General features: G+C 28.5%; 2 protein-coding genes across 2 annotated transcripts; both read right to left on the reverse strand.

Annotated features, from left to right (window-relative positions):
• Window positions 1–3,582: 3,582 nt before the first annotated feature.
• On the reverse strand, window positions 3,583–8,496 carry LOC113375421 (cytochrome P450 4C1-like). Its single transcript, XM_026615359.1, has 11 exons — window positions 8,337–8,496; window positions 6,910–7,019; window positions 6,265–6,355; window positions 6,005–6,190; window positions 5,879–5,942; window positions 5,688–5,814; window positions 5,448–5,609; window positions 4,441–4,509; window positions 4,157–4,328; window positions 3,908–4,087; window positions 3,583–3,743 (listed from the first exon to the last, which is right to left on the reverse strand). The coding sequence occupies exons 1-11, from the start codon at window positions 8,494–8,496 to the stop codon at window positions 3,583–3,585; spliced, it is 1,482 nt and encodes a 493-aa protein (XP_026471144.1).
• A 5,494-nt stretch (window positions 8,497–13,990) lies between these two features.
• On the reverse strand, window positions 13,991–19,651 carry LOC113375422 (cytochrome P450 4C1-like). Its single transcript, XM_026615360.1, has 11 exons — window positions 19,533–19,651; window positions 17,919–18,028; window positions 16,346–16,436; window positions 16,088–16,273; window positions 15,951–16,014; window positions 15,760–15,886; window positions 15,522–15,683; window positions 15,018–15,086; window positions 14,646–14,817; window positions 14,393–14,572; window positions 13,991–14,228 (listed from the first exon to the last, which is right to left on the reverse strand). The coding sequence occupies exons 1-11, from the start codon at window positions 19,642–19,644 to the stop codon at window positions 14,068–14,070; spliced, it is 1,434 nt and encodes a 477-aa protein (XP_026471145.1). The 5' UTR covers window positions 19,645–19,651; the 3' UTR covers window positions 13,991–14,067.
• Between the last annotated feature and the right edge of the window lie 1,522 nt (window positions 19,652–21,173).

The following is a 21,173-nucleotide window of genomic DNA, read 5'->3' on the forward strand; positions in this document are numbered from 1 at the left end:
ATCCGTGTTCCCGAAATCGTCGACGAAAATTTGTATCCGCACATACATACATACACGCACACACACACACACACACACACACACACACACACACACACACATACATCCATTTTTTCTAAGGTATGCCAAAATATTCAGAAACCTTTGAAACGTAAAGATATATAAAAATTTTCATTTTCGATTTTTTTGCGATTACTATAACTTACCCTACGGGAAGTTAAAAAATGACAAGATCCCATCGCTTTTTAAATTTCCCGTAAAATTTGAACACATGCTAAAAACTGCTTTAAAAAAAAATGTGACATTTCTATCTTAAACTTCGAACAGTATATACATAGTTTCGACAACTTGTTAAGTTATCATAGTTAGTGTGTTTTACCATTTGTGATGTTAAAAAATATATATTTTATCAATGTGCACATACTCACACCATGGATTAATAATGGTATAATATATTTTGATAACATTTAGTAATCATACAAGGTAAGTTAAATAACATTTTGTAAGAATTATTTTAAAACTAAGTATAAGATAATATGGAAAACCAATGCAGGTTATTCAATTTTGTACAAAATAGTCAAACATATTGTCTTCGAATTCCATCAAGTGGTTTTCAAATTTTTGAATCGGACAAATTTTGGCTCAAACACACTTTTTCCAAGTTTTGATATCAGACAATTCAAAATGATTTCAAACGTCGGGAAAAAATAAAATAAGCAAGGTGAATTTTTTGGCGCTTTAGAGGCTTCAAAAAATCGCTTTTTTGAGAAAGATATATGGAAGGAAATAAATATTTAATTGAAACGAACCTTTCAGATTTTATTGGTATATATTTCCACATTTGTCTCAATTTTTTCATTAAAATATATGTCTATAATATGCCGGGTACAAGCATTTTGCCGATGCGTCACGAGCGTGCAGGTGTCATTTGGAGGGAAAGATGCAGGTCACAATTTCCATCCAAAATAAAAAAATCAAATAAAATACATATTTTCAATAGTATAGATTCTAGTTGAAGTCGAAGTTTAGGGATAGTATTCATATTCATGTTTAGTTTTTGGAAAAAAAAATTTTTTTTTAAGCCTCTAAAGCAGACTCTCCCCTTAAAAAATTAATGATCGATATTTATAAAGCGCAGCATAGTTATTAACTACTGTCGCAATTGTTCTGAATATAAATATCTTAAAATGCTTACTCACAATTAGTTAAAAATTTAATATTTATTTCAATAAACTAATTGCCTACATATTGATATTCAAAGTTTGAATAGCAATATGTAGGCAATTAGTTTATTAGTTTGAATTTCAAACACACGATCAAATTAAAATAATTCAATTGCTATAGACATTTATATATTTTTTTAATTCTCCTAAGAAAAAAATTTGCATCGAAAAAAGCATTACTTGTTCTGAATACATTTTGTTATTTAAAACCATTCACATAGTTCATTCAGACTTTTATTTTGCTGTTTTTAAAATAATTATTTTAAAAGGCACAACTTATAGTACTCACGAATACGCAAATAGCTACGCCGATAATGTGTTACATTTCTAAAGATTTTCAAACTTTTGTTTCAATGTGCCAAGAAAGTAGACTTATAGATGTGCTATTGCCGATTTGAAATAATTTGAAAGTGAGAAATGAATTCTTCTGCGTATGTATATGAATTTTATAATAAACACGAAAGCTTTTTAAATATTAGATGCTCAAAAACTTTTATCGTCTCCATACAATTTGTACCGCTCTATATATATATATATATATATATATATATATATATATATATTTCAAAGTAACTAGCAGCCAATATAAATATATATATATATATATATATATATATATATATATATATATATATATATATATATATACACATATATATATATATATATATATATATATATATATATATACAGGGCCGGTCCTGCCTTGCATGCGATGCATGCAAAAAATGCGGGCGCACGCCTTAGGGAGCGCCAAAACGAGTTTCGGAAATTAAATTTATAATATATTGTTTATATTTTTTATTATTTATATAAAATCTAGAATACTTGATAACTAGGGATATGGAGACACAAAAAGCATATTTATTTTGCAATGTGATATCAGTAGAAACATTTAACCGATTAATAACTCTGCAAATTAGTAAATAACAGCTCTGTTTATTGCTTATTATACTTATTCAATTTTTTCTTTGTTTGAAGTTACCGTGGAATCAAAAAAGAAATTATCTAGTGTTGAATCTCATAAGCGCAAACCTGCGAAATATGAAATTAATTATTGGGCATTATAGACGAAAAATTGCGAGCTGATTTAGTTGAAACAGAACTTGTTAAAAAATATAAACAAATTATAATCGGGATAATGAAAAATGGGGAGTCTGTGCTTAAATAATGGCATGTTTATTCCGAGAAATTGAATTGTAACTTTTGTTTTTGTTGCAAATGTTTCGCATCTGATGAACTTTGAAAGATATGCGTGGTTAGGGTTATGGAAATGAAACAAATATAAAAAATGAAAGCAAAATTTACTTTGGAACGAAAATCTTAAGGTTTTTTTTACCTAGTGATGTCCATACTCTAAATTTAATAATTATTAACTATGCAGAAATAATACATATCAAATATAATTAGTTTTTTTCAATATAGTTTAAGAAATGTGTAATTTCTTTGCATTTTTTACTGATTATTAGATAATACTTCTAAAATACGTTAACAATTGATCACAATCACAATTAAAACAATCTGATACTTTGAATATGACGGGAAAGCAAGGATGAATACAATTCGGCTCTTACGATATCAATAAGGAGAAGATTACGACGCAATTTTGGATATTGTAAATAATAAAAAATTAAATTAACGTAAAATTTAAAAAACCCAACATGAAATACGAATGTTATGATTGAAAATAAAAAGCTAGTTTTATTAGTTTTCTTGGCATGATTTACTCAATAGAATAAGAAGCATAGTAAATAAGTAAAATGTTTCAAAACCCAAATATTAATAATGCAATACGTTAAAAATAATTGAAAATTTAAAAATATTTGATTATAATCAACCCACGAGTGGCCTACATTTTCTAAATAAATCTAAAATCAATGTATTTTATACGCTTTTAGATTATATCTAATTTTTTGCGTGCTAAATCCAGAACAATTAAAAATTAATTTAAAAAAATATGTAATTTTTATATAATTTTAATAATAAACTGTTAAAACAGTTAAAATTAATAGGGAGGGGGGCGCTAAAAAAAGAGTTGCATGCGGGCGCTAAGGACCCCAGGACCGGCCCTGTATATATATTATATATATATATATATATATATATATATTTATAAATTTATAATAAATCTGAATTTGATGTTGGCATATTAACAGAGCGTAATCATCAGCCGTAACATCAATAAAAGTTCTCTAAATTTATTGATGTTATTCCTAATTATTAAACTCTAATAATATAATTTAATAAATATATATATAATAAATATAGATGTTTGATTTTATAATAGTCATGAGAAATAAATACATCACTTAATATAAATTTAAATTCAACCTATCAACTTGTTTTAAGCTGAAAATGGTTATTCGCGTAGAAGCAGTTTTATTTTATAGCCATCGGTCGATCTAACTGATATGTCATTGTGCAAATGTAAATCTTGTACTTTTTTATCAGCTACGATTTTAAAACGCTGCACTATTCTCGCCACTGCTACTTTAATCAATGACAGCGCGTACGTTTTACCTGAAAATGATTATAATAACTCATTTTTTAATTTCGTTCATAAATAATAACTGGCCAGAGGTATTTTATCCGAAAAAGGCCAATTTCAATGAAAATATAAAGCAATATATAATTAAATATACATATCATTATAAAATAAAAAATAGACAAAAAATTTTTTTTACCTAAACAAGACCTTTTGCCAAAAGAAAATGGTAAATATGCAGAAGGATGCCTGCTGGCAACTGTTACAGGTAAAAAATGTTCAGGATAAAATTCCCAAGGGTGTTCCCAATGTTTAGATTGATGATGTAGGTCAAATATTCCCAAAACCACTGAACAATTCGCTGGTATAGTAATATCGTCTGTGTAAAATACGAGTAAAAAACCATTATATATTATATAATACTATTATTGTATTATTTTGATCTTACCATCAATCGGAACATCTTCGCTACATGTACGTACAAGGAATGGTGCAATAGGGAATAGTCTAATGACTTCTTTAATAACCATATCAGTATAAGTCAATTGAGCAATATCTGCGGTGGTCATCGCTGTGTTTCGGTTGAAGTGAACTTGATTCACTTCCTGGTATAGCTTTTCCTAAAATTATTATAGATATTACTAGCATATATACCCGCAGACCGAAGGGCACAGGAACTAGTAGTCTGCTTATTTCTCATCTGTACATATTTGTAAAAAAAGTGTATATTACCTGAGCTTCCGGATATGCGCCTAGCATAATGAGCACGAATGAGCAGATACTAGCTGTTGTGTCTTGAGCCTAAAACAATTTGACAAATAATTAAATACTACTATATACAGAAAACGTAATCATTAACGCAACGTCAAATCTAATTGTAGGTAAAATAAAAAATGTTTGACACATTTATTCTTTTGTATTTCGAAAATGTATTTGAGTTTACAGTTGAGACTTGACTACAAATTCTTAAATTTGATCTAGTTGATTTTAGTTACGAGAAACAACAGCAATGCCTTAGGACTATTGATTTATTACTTCGATTAAACATGACCACATGATTCGTTTAGCAAATAATAAGTTCGATAAATACGAATTCGAAAACAAAGGCCAAAAATTCAGATTTGATGTTATATTCTGTAAACTGATCAACGATATACAGCACAGATTTTATCATCTTTCGAATGTGGACGCCCAACTGGCCCCTTCCGCCACTTTTTTGCAGAAGACCTAAAGCTTGCAAACGAGATGTAATTGATATGCTCGGTATAAGTATTGAAGTGCCAGTACATTTAAGGGGGGCGATACATGTAATCGCCTTAATTTTAACCATTTTTTGAGGACTTTTTAAACTGGGAAGGAATGACTGAATCTTTTTGAACTTTTTTAGGGTTATTTATTATATATTAAAATACACAAAAAAAATTTTATTTAATTTTTTTTTTTTAAATGGCTGCCGTAAAAATAAATCTGCCAAGACCCTCTCGGAAAACGCCATCAATTTGCGGGCGTTCTCACTTTTCGTACGGTGATTTGAAATCAAAAAAATTAGTTTGTACGTGTTCATAAAACATATATCTTCTAGTTAAACCAAAAAAAAAAAATTAAAAAAGTCACAAAATCGTAAATTGGCACACCTCAGAAAAAAAAGTTCGATTTTCACCTTTTTTTCAATGGTTTTTTTTGGTAAAAGGGTTAATTTTTGTTACATGTATCGCCCCCCTTAATTATTATTAACATACCGCTGCATAAAGAGTCAATATTTCGTCTAGTATCTCTTTATCCGTGTATGCATCTGGATCATTCGCTGCAAATCGAAGTAGTTGCTCCACGGTGGATGGCGATTTGTTTGCTTTCTCTGAAGTTATGCCCGCCTTCAACTCTTCTTGTTTCGTTTTCAGCAACTTGAAAATAATATGTATATATATATATATATATAATCGACAATCCACCATACAATAAAATCACTTAAATAAATTAACCTTTTTGAAAAAGTTTATGTACACATTTATACTCTTGTAGTACCTCTTAGCTATTGGCGAAAGTTTAAATAATGCGTCGGTTTGCATCCATATTTTAACTAATCGTTCTATAACGACATCGTAGAGACTGTTTGAAATGATAAATATGATAAATTATATGAAATGCTAATAAGATACTTAATAAAACTCACAATTCGACATTTGATAAGAACTCTTCAGTTTCCTGTTTAGATAATTTGTAATCCATTATAGAATCTAAAAATATAGAACAATAGTTTTGTAGAATCATAATATTGAAATATAACTAAATAATGTACCAAAAACAATATCCGAACATAGACGGCTCATTGTCCAGTAAATATCAAACTCTTGACCATCAGCTTTTTCTTCCAATTGTTTTATATATACCTCTGTATGTTTTTCAAAGATATCAATATATCCGTTTATATTTTTTGGTGACAACATGGGCGAAAGAATTTTTCGGTGAAGTCTTGCTCTAACGCCTTGTAAAATTAAAAAAGAAGTGCTAAATGTATCTTCAACATAGAACCCATAATTTTATTTTATGTCATTTTACCGGAGCCTGTGATTAAACCATCGCCAACCATTGCTTTTATAGGATCATATATAGCATCCTTATATGTTAATTTTGAAGACAGTAATATTTTCTGAAAAATAAAAATGCATTTATATTTGCGTGCGAGATGTGTTCCAAACACATTTGTACATAGTGTACTTAAGGAGGTATTCTAGTGTAGAGGCATAAATTTTAGGTCATTTTTAAATCATTGTAAAAAAAGACAACCAATTATTTGACTATCGGAAACAAAATAGAATTATCATGGGCAAACAGCTATATCTCTAAAAATAATTAAAAAAAATAAAAATCCTCTCGTACACATATTCCCAGATAGTTGAACTTTGAAAATATGAAACAAAAAAACTATTTTTTTAAATTTCTACACTAAAATATGCCCTTAATTGTGTATCATTGCCAATAAAATGCATTTTGATGTGCTTTTCAAATTAAAATGATTATAAAATATGTATTAAATTTTAATGATTGTTTATGGGACATTCATCAAATAATTTAAAACTACACAATTACTATTTTTACACTCTGGACTACGATTCAGTTACCAGTTTAACTCATTCTCAGCATAAATATATTTACAAAACACTAATGCATAAATATAAAGTTACAAGATACAAAAAAAAATACCTCAACTTGATCAGCATCAGTAAATACAAGTAATAGCCTGTGAGCAAACCACAACCTTATGGGACTGCTAGGATATTCCGTGTGAATTTTAATTATTTTATTTAAAATTTCTGAAAAAAAGTATCATATAAGTTACATTAATAATATATTTTATACAAATTCTCAATGCCATTTATAGTTTTCTTTATAATAAAATTTTAAATCGCCTCTGATTGTAGTGATTAAAAAATGAGAAAAAATACTATAACAGTGTTCTACTTGCAAATGTCAATAAATTATTTAACATAACAAAGAAATTTATATTAATAAAAAAAACACTGCAATATCTCGGGGGAACTAAGAGCTACCTGTAACAGGGAAAACTAGTAACAGGCGTTTTTCAACCGGATCTTAAACGATATTAAAATATTTTTTTGTCTTGATTGGACATGCATAATAATGTCATAGCTACTGTCCCGCAGGCTGACGCAATATACAGAACAGGTCCTTCATTTTTGACGTGTAATACACAATCATACTATCATGAAATTTCAGCTTGCGTTATTATCATCGACTAATTTTAAATTGTATATATGTTAATTTGCTTCTAATTTATCAATTTAAAAAGCACAACACCACTGGTTACAGGAGACACTAAATCTTTTATTTGTAATAATTGCAGTTTACTTTGATTTATAATAAAAATTTCTATGGCATGCCACACAATATTTTTTAGGTGTATTAATTGCAGTTTACGTTGTTTAAGAGGAGAATTACGTATCTAATATGTTAATTTTCTCAAAAGGAATAAATTATTAGAAGTATTATTTCGTTTTTTCGTCGTTAATATTTGTAACTAGTCCCAAACACTGGGTAAATTGTAACATCGAACATTTTCTAGAAATTGTGAAATAAATTTTTAGAAAATTTTTAGAAAAAAAATAAAAGATTTCTCTAAAGAAAGAAAAAAATTACCTAAAATATAATTTTGAAGATTTGACTTGGTACAATTCAAGACTACGAGTTGTATGCACTCCTATACAATTGTTAGAAATATTTAAATATTTTTATAGATTTAGAATTATTAGAATAAAATAATATATACGAAGAAGTTTACTATAAATATAAATACGATATCGTATATGTTTATTTAATTAAAATATAATTTAAATAAATTATAATAAACCACTTACAAACTTTTTTTTAAATCAGGCAATAAACGATTGATAAATCGACTAGAAAAATAATTAATAATATCTTATGTTATTCTACTTAATTATGTTGGCGTTAAAAGTTATACATTAGGTATAAAAGAAATCACGTAACAATTAATTAGCAACATAGATTTATCCGCATTATACATTATACACTAAATATAATTGTTACAAATAAATACATATGCGCCACTTGTATTTATTCGTCAAGATTAAAACTACTTTTTTATTTACCTTTTCGTGGTCCTGCAAATAACAAAGCATTTCCAATTATTGGATATAAGGCTGGACCATCGAATTTGTTGGCTATTCTGTACAACGACGATCTTGTATTTCGCCATTTCATCAAACAACATATAACTAAAATACTTAATATCACTAACGTTAAATACATCTTCAATCAATTCTCTCGAATATTCATTTCGGTCTAATCATGCTGCTTGTATAATTTCAATTAGTAGAATGCTTCAATATATTCATGCTCTAAAAACTTTCCAAATGTTCATGGATTTTATATTACACTATAAAACTTTCCGAAGGTCTGAATAATATTTAATATGTTAAAACCTGTCTCAGCACACTAGAACTTTTATATGAGTTGAATAATCTTATACACTATGGAAAAACCATTCTGGTTGGATACTTTTGCCGACTGTGACAATTGTTTTCATTGTTTTGACTGACACAGCCTGAAATAACTAAACAGTAATTTACAATAATCACTTCTCCAGGATATTTATAAAAGAAAAATGTTAATATAAATGTGGTAGTATTACTCCACATTTTTCGTTTTAAACGAGAAACAGCTGAAAATTTTAAACATTTTTCTGTGAAAGTGCGCATGTTCGGAACCCAATCATCTAAACATGGTTTTCCTCGACTTTTACGGAAACTATTAGAAAAAAAATGAAATAAAAAAATACCGCTAAAGAAGAGATTTAATTGACTTTTTGATGCTATTGTTATCTAAATTATGTATTTTGATAATAACTAAAATTTAGTGAACTAATACACTTTAATATGTATATAAAATATATTATTATTTATCAAAAAATATAATAATCATACAAGATAAGTGAAATAACATTTCGTGAGGTTTCTTTTAAAACTAAATATAATTGACGTGTCGCCACTTAAGGTAAATTGCATAAACTTCCCTACATGTTTAAGTGGACTTATCGTTAATAAAAAACAACAATATAAGAATTTATGAGTGATTAATAAGTATATCGAGGTGCTGTAGTACATCATAATATGGGAAACTATTGCAAGTTATTCAATTTTGTACAAAATTGCCAAATGTGTTCGTTATTTTCGAGAAATAGTTTTTTTTCATTAAATTTCATCGAATTTTTGAAATCGGTGTAACTGCAGTGTCGGATCCAGGGTGGATCACGAGGGTCATGACCCTCTCCTGAGCTTGTCTTAAAACTTAGGTAGAACACTAATTCAGCAATAAAATTACTTTATAAAGATGTTATTTATGTATTTCGTTATCAAACACATTTTATAACTTCAATATGTAACTTATTATAGACAAACGGCGGAGTCAAAGACTCCTAAAATTTAAGGATTCTCTAATCGTATTTCAAATATATGTTCTATACATAATATAATTATGTGAACCCCTCTGGTGCCAAAGCTGGATACGCCATTGTGTAACTGTCGGTGAAAAGCCCAATTTAGTCTCAAACAACCTTTTTCTAATTTTGATGTCAAACGATTCAGAATGACTTGAAAGGTCGAAAAAAGAAAAGCAAATCTTATTTTCTGGCGTGAACAAACTTCTCTTTCGGTAAGTTAAAAATTATTATTGTAATTTGTTGTCACAATTGTTTTGAATATAAATATATTTGAATGCTTACTTACAATTAAAATACGATCAAATTAATATTACGTAATTTATTGACATTTATATATTTTTTTTATTCTAAAGGAAATAATTTTGCATCAAAAAAAGCATTACTTGTTCTGAATACATTTTGTTATTTAGAACCATTTACAGTCCATTTAGACAATTTTGCTGTTTTTAAAACAATTACTTTAACAAGTTGCAAAAACTTCCCGATGTAAGTAATTAATCAAATTAATCATTGATGTTTTCTTACGATAGAATAGATAAAATTATCATTTTGAATACACTTATAATATCTTACTTTAATAATATAAATATTATATTTTGAACTTTGTAAATCGTATTTGTAGTCGTATGAACTCTAACGCCAAGCTAAATTTAATTAAAAACGCAAAAAATGAGCTTTGAATTACAAAAAAACAGTTCAGTCGTCTTTTACTAACAAAAACTAATCAGTCAATTTTTCACACACAATCAAATTTTTATAATCGGTTCAGGATGTTTTAAGAATATGTATACAAAATAATTTCTGATTCTAAATAAACGAACGAATTAAAAAAAAAGTTTAATACAAGTAATAAATCTTTTAAAGCACATTTGTAAACTATATAATGCAAACATTATTGTTTTCTTTATAACATTATAATTCACATTGAGATAAAAGGTGAACAAGCGTTTTGCTTGATTCACCTTTTTAGGTATGTAGAAATGACGAGAAACCTAGAATGGCCAAGTTCTCAGAAATAAGTTACATTAATTAATTAATCATAGTTATCGGACGGGCTATGCCCGGAAGTTAATTATATTATTTCCTTTACTTATATAGTTATTAATTTCGACTATATTGCGCGGGGAGAGTTTCACGATAGCACCCACGATGACATCTGTGGCCGAAGTTGTCACGTTGAAAAATTTGAAAAATTCACCTTCGCTTTGTAGTCAAGCTTCATTAATATTGTGATACAGATTTCGTACAATACTCATTGTATATTTGACAATGTCCAATATATTTTTTGAGAAATTGTATCAATTTAAGAACATCGTATAGTACAAGGGCGAGCAACCTTTTTAACCCACGGGCCAATTTAAATTTTAAAATTTCATAGCGGGCCGCACGTAATTTATATATATACTAGCAGACCCGACAAATGTTTTGCCACATGAAATATTTTTAGAAAATCATTGGTATAAAAAATGGCTAACTAATTCTGAATGTAAAAATATGTAATATATAAATGAAAGGGGCAGCTAATACAAATTACATTGATAATTTACCCAACGCAACACAGAAATACTAACATCCATATTTGAATTATGTTAACTCTGAAAAACAAATCCAGGTTTCTTTTAAAAACAGTTTTATCTTCAGATTTTAATATTAAATTTCTAATTTTTTTTGCTAAAATTGCTCCTTCTGCAAGGCATTCTAAAACTATGTACTTCTTATGCACATCGAGAAATATTTGTATAGGACCTGTTGTACAATAGCAAATCAGTTAGTTTTATTGGAGGTAACCATTTCGTTGCTAATATCAAAGAATTGTTTTTAAAATGTTGCAGCGAATAGAGCGGATAAATTTAAGCTTTTCTATAAGCTCAGAAAAATCTTGATCGAATTTCTATTAAAAACGTTCACAAAAAAGACGATAATTGTTAATTGATCGATTATCGAGCTAAAATGACTATTATGAAATAAAAAAGTGAAATTTGGAGTGGTATGTAGTTTTCCATTCCGCATTAAAAAATATAAAATAAAGAACAAAATTAAAAAAATTGTTACGGTTGTACACAACCCATGAAAAAATAAATTGCTTTTTCTTTTTGAATAAAATTGAAGATTTTTCATAAACTTAAAAGTCTGAACTAATATTAAGTCAAAACGATTCATTGACTGAGCGCAGGAATAATGTAATTGCAACAAAATTTCAAGGGTGCAACAAGAAAAGAACAAATATACAAAGTTGAAAAAAGAATATATTTTATATGATTACGAGTGTATATTATAAGTTTATATGAAAATTACGAAATTCTGTGATGGTTTTCATTAAGTGTACCTACATCGATTTTAAATGGCAAAGAAAACAGCTGCCTTGCTAGCTTTCAACACTTGGAAACACAATTAAAATTTGTTCACATTTCATTTTTCTAAATATGGAAAGTGAAACACAAGATTCTGCAGAAGATATTATTTTTCATTACCAACATGACGAAAGTACTACAATTATCGGGCCGGGCGTTGCTCATCCTTGCTATAGTAGATAAAATGCATAAAAAACTGGATGTACGTGTAATTATGGCTTAAGGCAAGTTGCATAAGCTTGCCGATTTGTGTAAATAATTGACTGAAAAAAATTTAAAGTTAGCTATTCAGATAAAATTCGAACATATCAATATTATTCGAACGATTTGTTTAAAATTTGTTTCGCATATTTGGCTAAAATGTAGACAGCTTCGCAGTTTTCTGCTAATTCTAAAGAAACGGTTTGACTGTTTGTCTTTTAAAATTGGACAAACGAATTAAAAAAAAAGTTTAAAAAAAATTTAGTAAATGGAATATATTTTTTTAAGCATATTTATAAAACTAAATAATATAAACTTTTTTTCCTTTGTAATATTATAATTCACATGGCGACATAAAGTGAATAAGGGTATATCGGATATGTTTTTGGAGGAATAGTTGAATACATAAGGTTTTAGACCAGGCCCGAAAAAGTTAATAAATTCATTTTGTTACTTATATAGTGATTTATTTAGACTGCATTGCGGATTTACACTGCATTATACAATTACACTATGCCAATGGTAGTGCTAAATTGTGTGCTTTGCTCACATCTCCTAATGTGAGACACAATAGCCATAGCACTGATGATGACATAAAATTTTAAGTCAAAACATATAGAATATTTAACACCCGAATAACGCTAAATCTAGTGACATGTATGTCGAACTGCGTACACATTTCTCATATTTTGATACTTGCTCAATTTTAAAAAGCATTTGGAGGTTATAAACCTACTCCCGCACTGTACAGAAAAACGCGCTAAGAATTTCGTCTAAAAAGTTTTTACACTCGTACGCTCTTACGTGATTTGTCATCGAAATTTTACGAGTGTTCCCGAAATCTTTGACGAAAATTTGTATCCGCACACACACACATACATCAATTTTTTCCAGGTATGCCAAAAAATTTTTTTTTAAATTCTTTTTGAACAGCAATCAGAACCTAATAGTTCTATAAGCTGTTGTGCTGATTTTGACTTAATACTACTCGATTTGACAGATGTCAACCCAATCAGTTGTCACATCTCTGTTTGATATATTATTATTACAATTTCTGTAATAGGGCGGATATTTTTAATGGTGCAGCAATGCCGGGTGAGGGCTATTTTCACTTGGAAACATATTGCAATTTATATTTCCAAGTGAAAATCGTCGTCAATGTTGCCTGACAGCAGGCTGCTCGAAATGGGTATCGAACCCGGGACCTCTGAAACAAGTCCCGTCGCTTTTAACAGCTTAACTACGGGCGAGCTTGGTATGCCAAAATGTTCAGAAACCTTTGAAACGTAAAGATATATAAAAATTTTCATTATTACTATAACTACCCTACGGGAAGTTAAAAAGCACAAATTAAAGTATGTACTCACATATACACAAATAGCTACGCCGAATATGTGCTGTTCTAAAGATTTTCAAACTTTTGTTTTAACGTGACAAACAAGTAAATTTAAATATGTTTTAGCCGATTTTGAATAATTTGAAAATGAAAAATAAATTCTTTCTATAGTATCGCCTGAAGAAAAGAATATAGATTTTGTTTTACGAAAGCTTTTTAAATATTAGATGCTCAAAAACTTTTATATACATATTCATAAATTTGTATTTAATCTTAAATTTGATGTTGACATATTAACAGAGTGTAATAATCAGCCGTAACATCAATAAAAGTTCTCTAAATTTATTGATGTTACTCCTAATTATTAAACTCTAATAATATAATTTATAATAAATATATATATATGGATGTGTGATTTTATAATAGTCATGAGAAATACATCACTTAATATAAATTTAAATTCAACCTATCAACTTGTTTTAAGCTGAAAATGGTTATTCACGTAGAAGCAGTTTTATTTTATAGCCATCGGTCGATCTAACTGATATGTCATTGTGCAAATGTAAATCTTGTACTTTTTTATCAGCTACGATTTTAAAACGCTGCACTATTCTCGCCACTGCTACTTTAATCAATGACAGCGCGTACGTTTTACCTGAAAATGATTATAATAACTCATTTTTTAATTTCGTTCATAAATAATAACTGGCCACAGGTACTTTATCCGAGAAAAGCCAATATATACATATATATATATATATATATATATATATATATATATATATATATATAATAAAAATAGAAAGAAATATATTTTACCTAAACAAGACCTTGTACCATAAGAAAATGGTAAATATGCAGAAGGATGCCTGTTGGCGACTGCTTCGGGAAAGAAATGTTCTGGATAGAATTCCCAAGGGTGTTCCCAATGTTTAGATTGATGATGTAGGTCAAATATTCCCAAAACCACTGAACAATTCGCTGGTATAGTAATATCATCTGCGTAAAATACGAAGAAAAAATCATTATATATTATATATTATATATTACTATAACCGTATTTTGATCTTACCATCAATCAGAACATCTTCGCTACATGTACGTACAAGGTATGGTGCAATAGGGAATAGTCTAATGACTTCTTTAATAACCATATCAGTATAAGTCAATTGGGCAACATCTGCGGTGGTCATCGTCGTGTTTCGGTTGAAGTGAATTTGATTCACTTCCTGGTACAGCTTCTCCTGAAATTATTAAAGCTATTACTATATGAAATATAGTAAATATGACGATTTTGCGCAAATTTCGCTGCACGAACTATCACGTGCTAAAAAAACTACATATTAACTGAATATATAATAGTGAATTGTGATAAACGCTGTGTCGTAATTTACCATTTATTCCCCACAAAATAACATTATTTTGTAAATAATGTGTATATTACCTGAGCTTCCGGATATGCACCTAGCATAATGAGCACGAATGAGCAGATACTAGCTGTTGTGTCTTGAGCCTAAAACAATTTGACAAATAATTAAATACTGCTATATACACAAAACGTAATCGTAAACGTAACGTAAAAAACGTAACGTAAAATTTAATTGCGAATAGAATAAAAAATGTTCGACATATTTATTCTTATCGTATTACATATTTATTCTTATACTTTTTATTTGAGATTTTACTACAAATTCTTAATTTTGATCTAACTTGTAGTTAAACCTTAAAATTTGAATCATTTCTTCATTCTTTGATAAATATGAATTCGATAACAAATGCCAAAAATTTGGTTTTGATGTTATTTTCTGAAAATTGATCAACGAAGTACAACACATATTTTATCGCCGTTCGAACGTGGACGCCCAATTGGTACTCTCCGCCACTTTTATGCTTGCAAACCTGATGTAATTGATATGCTTGATACGAGTACATTTAATTATTAACATACCGCTGCATAAAGAGTCAATATTTCGTCTAGTATCTCTTTATCCGTGTATGCATCTGGATCATTCGCTGCAAATCGAAGTAATTGCTCCACAGTGGATGGCGATTTGTTTGCTTTCTCTGAAGTTATGCCCGCCTTCAACTCTTCTTGTTTCGTTTTCAGCAACTTGAAAATAATATGTATATTTATATTAATATAATCCACAATCCATCATACAATCAAATCACTTCAATAAACTTACCTTTTTAAAAAAGTTTATGTACTCATTTATACTCTTGTAGTACCTCTTAGCTATTGGTGTAAGTTTAAATATTGCGTCGGTTTGCATCCATATTTTAACTAATCGTTCTATAACGACATCGTAGAGACTGTTTGAAATGGTAAATATGATGAATTATTTTAAATGCTAATAAGATACTTAATAAAACTCACAATTCAACATTTGATAAGAACTCTTCAGTTTCCTGTTTAGATACTTTGTAATCCATTATAGAATCTAAAAATATAGAACAATAGTTTTGTAGAGCAATATTATAAATATTGGGATCCGGCTGAATATATAATACTACCAAAAACAATATCCGAACATAGCCGGCTCATTGTCCAGTAAATATCAAATTCTTGACCATCAGCTTTTTCTTCCAATTGCTTTATATATACCTCTGTATGTTTTTCAAAGATATCAACATATCCGTTTATATTTTTTGGTGACAACATCGGCGAAAGAATTTTTCGGTGAAGTCTTGCTCTAATGCCTTGTAAAATTAAAAAAAGTGCTAAATGTATTTTTAACATAGAACCCATAATTTTATTTTATTCCATTTTACCGGAGCCTGTGATTAAACCATCGCCAACCATTACTTTTAAAGGATCATATATAGCATCTTTATATGTTAATTTTGAAGATAGTAATATTTTCTGAAAAATAAAAATGCATTTATATTTACATGCGATGTGTGTTCATGAAGCCTTTTCAAATTTTGCGTAATTTAGTAAGAGCGTACTTTGTCATTGTGTGCGTTACGCGCGAGTGTACTGGCTCTGGTTTGTTCAATTTTCCAATGTGTTACACAAAATTGATTTGATCAATATTTGCAGTACTTGAAGAAAAAACAATAGGCTTTCAAATAACGCTAATTAGAAAGTCGTCCAACTAAACGCTCTACCCAAAAACATAAATTAAAAAAATATTTTGTCTTTTTCAGCTAATAATAAATGATTTTTTGGCATCGATTTTTCTACATAATGTGTTCCGAGTCAATGTGAGTAGAATCACGTGAAAATTTTTCGCTATCTTTTATGGTTACGCCAAAATGTGAGTTTGAAAAAGGCATATTTTCAATGTTATTTCGGCCATAGGGCGAGGTACGAAAATAAAAATTGGTATATCAGATTTTTTCATAAAGACCTTAAAAGTGGCGTATAAATTATTTAATTATCAGGTTGGAGCCGATTCTGCATGGCAATGCGCCATACAGATACAGCAGCTGCAAGGGTCTGCTCGACTGGCAGATCCTTGCAACCGCCAGAATGTTCTGGCTGTTTACATATACTTTCTAAACAGTTACAAAAATACACCCTTAAAAATATACGGGGCTCGCCCGTAGGTAAGCGGTTAAGAGCGACGGGACTTGTTTCAGAGGTCCAGGGTTCGATACCCACTTTGAGCAGCCTGTTGTCAGGCAACATTTACAACGATTTTCACTTGGAAATATAGATAGCAATATGTTTCCAAGTGAAAATAGCCCTCACCCGGCATTGTTGCACCATACTTGCCCCATTACAGAGATTGTAATAAAAATTAATCATACAGAGATGTGACAACTGTTTGGGTTGCCATCTGTAATAAAACAAACGTAGTTTGTAAGATCTTACTCACAACAGCTCATGGAACCCATTAGTTCTGATTGCTGTTCAAATAAAATTATAAAAAAAAATATATACGCCATTTGGGAGCAGGTTATAATTTTTTTTTTTTTTGACATTTTCAAAAATTGATGAGATGACCGCGAGATGCCTGTCAGAATAGTACTTTCTTAATGGACCGATAATAAAAAATTTCTAGCTTTGTGGGAAACGGGTTAGTCAGCTGGTTCGCTAACTCTTGTAATAATTATTATTATAGGACGTTGATGTGGTTCTCAAATGAACATTTTTATGAAAGATGCATTAAATATTATTTATTGTTTATAGGAAAAAAAATTATTTTTTATACTCTAGACGACTTGTTGACGTTTCAGTCGTTAATTTGTAACATTATGAACTTGCCGAAATGTAGAAGTCGATAGATCGATCGATGTAGATATCGATATGCAATTAAAATCGTAGCATTAGATTTTTTTTAGATATTAATTATTCAGCTACATTATGTTATCAGTAAAGATACAAAAAAAGAAATACCTCAACTTGATCAGCATCAGTAAATACAAGTAATAGCCTGTGAGCAAACCACAACCTTATGGGACTGCTGCGATATTCCGTGTGAATTTTAATCATTTTATTTAAAATTTCTGAAAAAATATCATATAAGTTACATTAATAATATATTTTATACATTTATAGTTTTCTTCATAATAAAATTTTAAATCGCTTCTGATTGTAGTGATTAAAATATGAGAAAAGATTTATTAGAGCATTTTAAAATTTTTTCTATGTACTAGTAAATTGCAATAAATTATTTAACATGGCATAAAAAAATACAAATAAATAGAAAAAGGCAAAAAATAAATAGAAAATTGCGAAATCTCAATTAATAAAATTCGCTAATAATACCAATCAAGACTAGATGTAAGCAAAAATTTAAAAAAATAAAATGTTCTTATACCCTTGTATAATATAAAGACTTTTCGTTGTATTGAATGTGCTATACAAGTTCATTCAATAAATATTTTAAACCGAAAGAACAACAACACCATCAGAATCTTGTATGTGATGTAAATAATATAAACAATAAATCTCAAATAAAACTTATGAAAATACAAATATATAAATATATATATATATATATATATATATATATATATATATTTGATAAATACTAAAATCTAACCGAATGGAAACTCATAAGCCATTTCGAATAAAAATTGTTAAAAAGTTAATCAAACAACCTGGTAAATGTGTAACGTATATTAAACGTAGTATATATTTTAGTAACAATCACTATATCTTGTTTCCTTCAATTAGCAATTGGACGAACTGTTTATTTGGCTTAACTTTTTGTTACTGAGTTCCATGAAAAGTCATAGTACTCTTGACAGTGGTATACAAATTTAAAAATCTACAGTTGAAACCAAAACTATTTACTTCATATTGCTCGTGAAATTTATTTTGATCTGAAGTAATTTATTTTTTTCAATACGACTTAATTAATATATATATATATATATATATATATATATATTGTAAACTATAATTTGATTTCATTAAATTATTTGAATTAATATCAATAATTTAGAAAGAATTCACTGATTTTATGTTTATTTAGATTAGAAGTAAAGTGAAAACTAAATATTCTATATACATACACAGAAAATCTTTGTCTCATATGCACAGATACCATTATAAATATTTCTTTCCAACTTTAAAAGCAACGCAGAGAAAAATTATAGAAAAAAATAAATGATTTCTCTAAAATAACAAGTGTTAAACGAAAACGCTTTTATATCGAAATTATGTAAAAGATTAATTTTGACTAGTCTGACAATAAGTAAAAAGAATTGACTTGGTACAGCTCAAGACTACGAGTTGTATGCACTTTTGTAATTAAATAAATTATGTATAAGTAATATTAAAGAATTTTTATAAAAAATTTGTAAATTATTTTGAATAAAATAATATATACGAAAAACTTTACTATAGATATATGTCTATTTAGTTAAAATAGGACTTAACCCTTTCCACTCGCAAATTGCGAGACCAATCTGTATTTTGTCGCCGGAGCGGCGGCATCCGAATGGAAAGGGTTAAGTTGTTCTAGTCAATTATGTTAACGATTGAAACTACTTCTTCATTTACCTTTTCGTGGTCCTGCAAATAACAGAGCGTTTCCAATTATGGGATATAAGGCCGGACCATCGAATTTGTTGGCTATTCTGTACAACGACGATCTTGAATTTCGCCATTTCATTACACAACATATAACTAAAATACTTAATACCACTAACGTTAAATACATTTTTAATCAACTCTATCGAATATCAGTTCACTTTATATCAAATCCTTTCATATAAACAAAATGCACTATAAAAGATATATACGAAAAATACCATGTGGATCACTATTCACGCAGTCTGCAACTAGGTAAGAATGTTAATAATTAAGGACGTTTACTTATTTTTCCAACAACTTTATACTGGACTTTGCAGTACTGATGTCATTATCATGTACTAGTTTATGAGCCGGTTTTTGACTTACAGGCTCTCTGTACAATGATAACACACATAATGCAAATATATATATATATATATATATATATATATATATATATATATATATATAGTCGTTATTTAATCTTCACAATAGTAGTTGATCATTAGCCACACACATTTTTCTTTTCGGTTATACCTTCGGTTAATTTTACTCACGGCGATATTCCATTTTCTTTTTGAAGTACGTTCAACCTGTTTGCTTTCTATTTGTATAGAATAATGCATATAATATTAATTTACCAAAAATATTGGATAATTTTGTCTGTTTATTAAGAATTCTATTCTTTCGAAATCATTTTGGTTTTCCATGACAACGTTTTCCCAAGTGTTCTCAGGTTTCATTAAAATTTAAAAAAATATATATTAGAAATATATAAAATATAATATACGCAGTATAAATATATTACAGATACGATTACATTACAGTATTTTTGCTGAAGACAATTAACATCTTTTCCGTGTATAGTAATTAATACAAAGTTTATATTGCATTAATTCAACTCCTTGCATCAATTTATCAAGTTTTTTCTGTCAACTATATACTATATACTATATACTATATATATATATATATATATATATATATATATATATATAGATATATGTTATGTATATATCAAACTTGGAACGTCACGAAGCGATTAAATAATAACAAATAAGAATATTATAATAAAATCTATTCTCTCGAGACGTCATAACACGTTTTATACCTGACGATAGAATTAAGTGCTTCGAACCTATAATTAATTGAACATGCGTAAAATATACAGAGAACTCGTGTTTTTTATGTTAATACAAGCAATTCATCGAGTGACAATGCACAAATCGCATGCACATATATAAATTACATTTTGTAATTCGTAGAAACTTTCATATTGCAAAAACTAGTTTTATAATTCAAGATCAGAGCTTTGAAGATCACACGTAATGTCGAGAAACCACGACCGAAATACAGCGTATACCGTATTTAGAAGAAAAAGTTGAAAACTCTATTAATTAAGCATCACTGCGCGTTTTATGCTCCATATAATTATAATTTTATTACTTCAATTTTTATTTTTATAATTTTATTTGATCATCTCTCTACAAGAGATATAAAAGCAATTGCATGACGTAGAATTGAACAAAGAAAGAAAAACCTAAGATCTGCATCCAGTGATGCAGTTCTTTACAGTATGATATATGGATATTACTTCAAAATAGATTAAAATTGGTAAAAACTTTTCAT

Source organism: Ctenocephalides felis, unplaced genomic scaffold (genome assembly GCF_003426905.1).
Source record: "Ctenocephalides felis isolate EL2017-DRISC unplaced genomic scaffold, ASM342690v1 CF-g0.4_SCAFFOLD_01886, whole genome shotgun sequence".
NCBI lineage: Eukaryota > Metazoa > Arthropoda > Insecta > Siphonaptera > Pulicidae > Ctenocephalides > Ctenocephalides felis.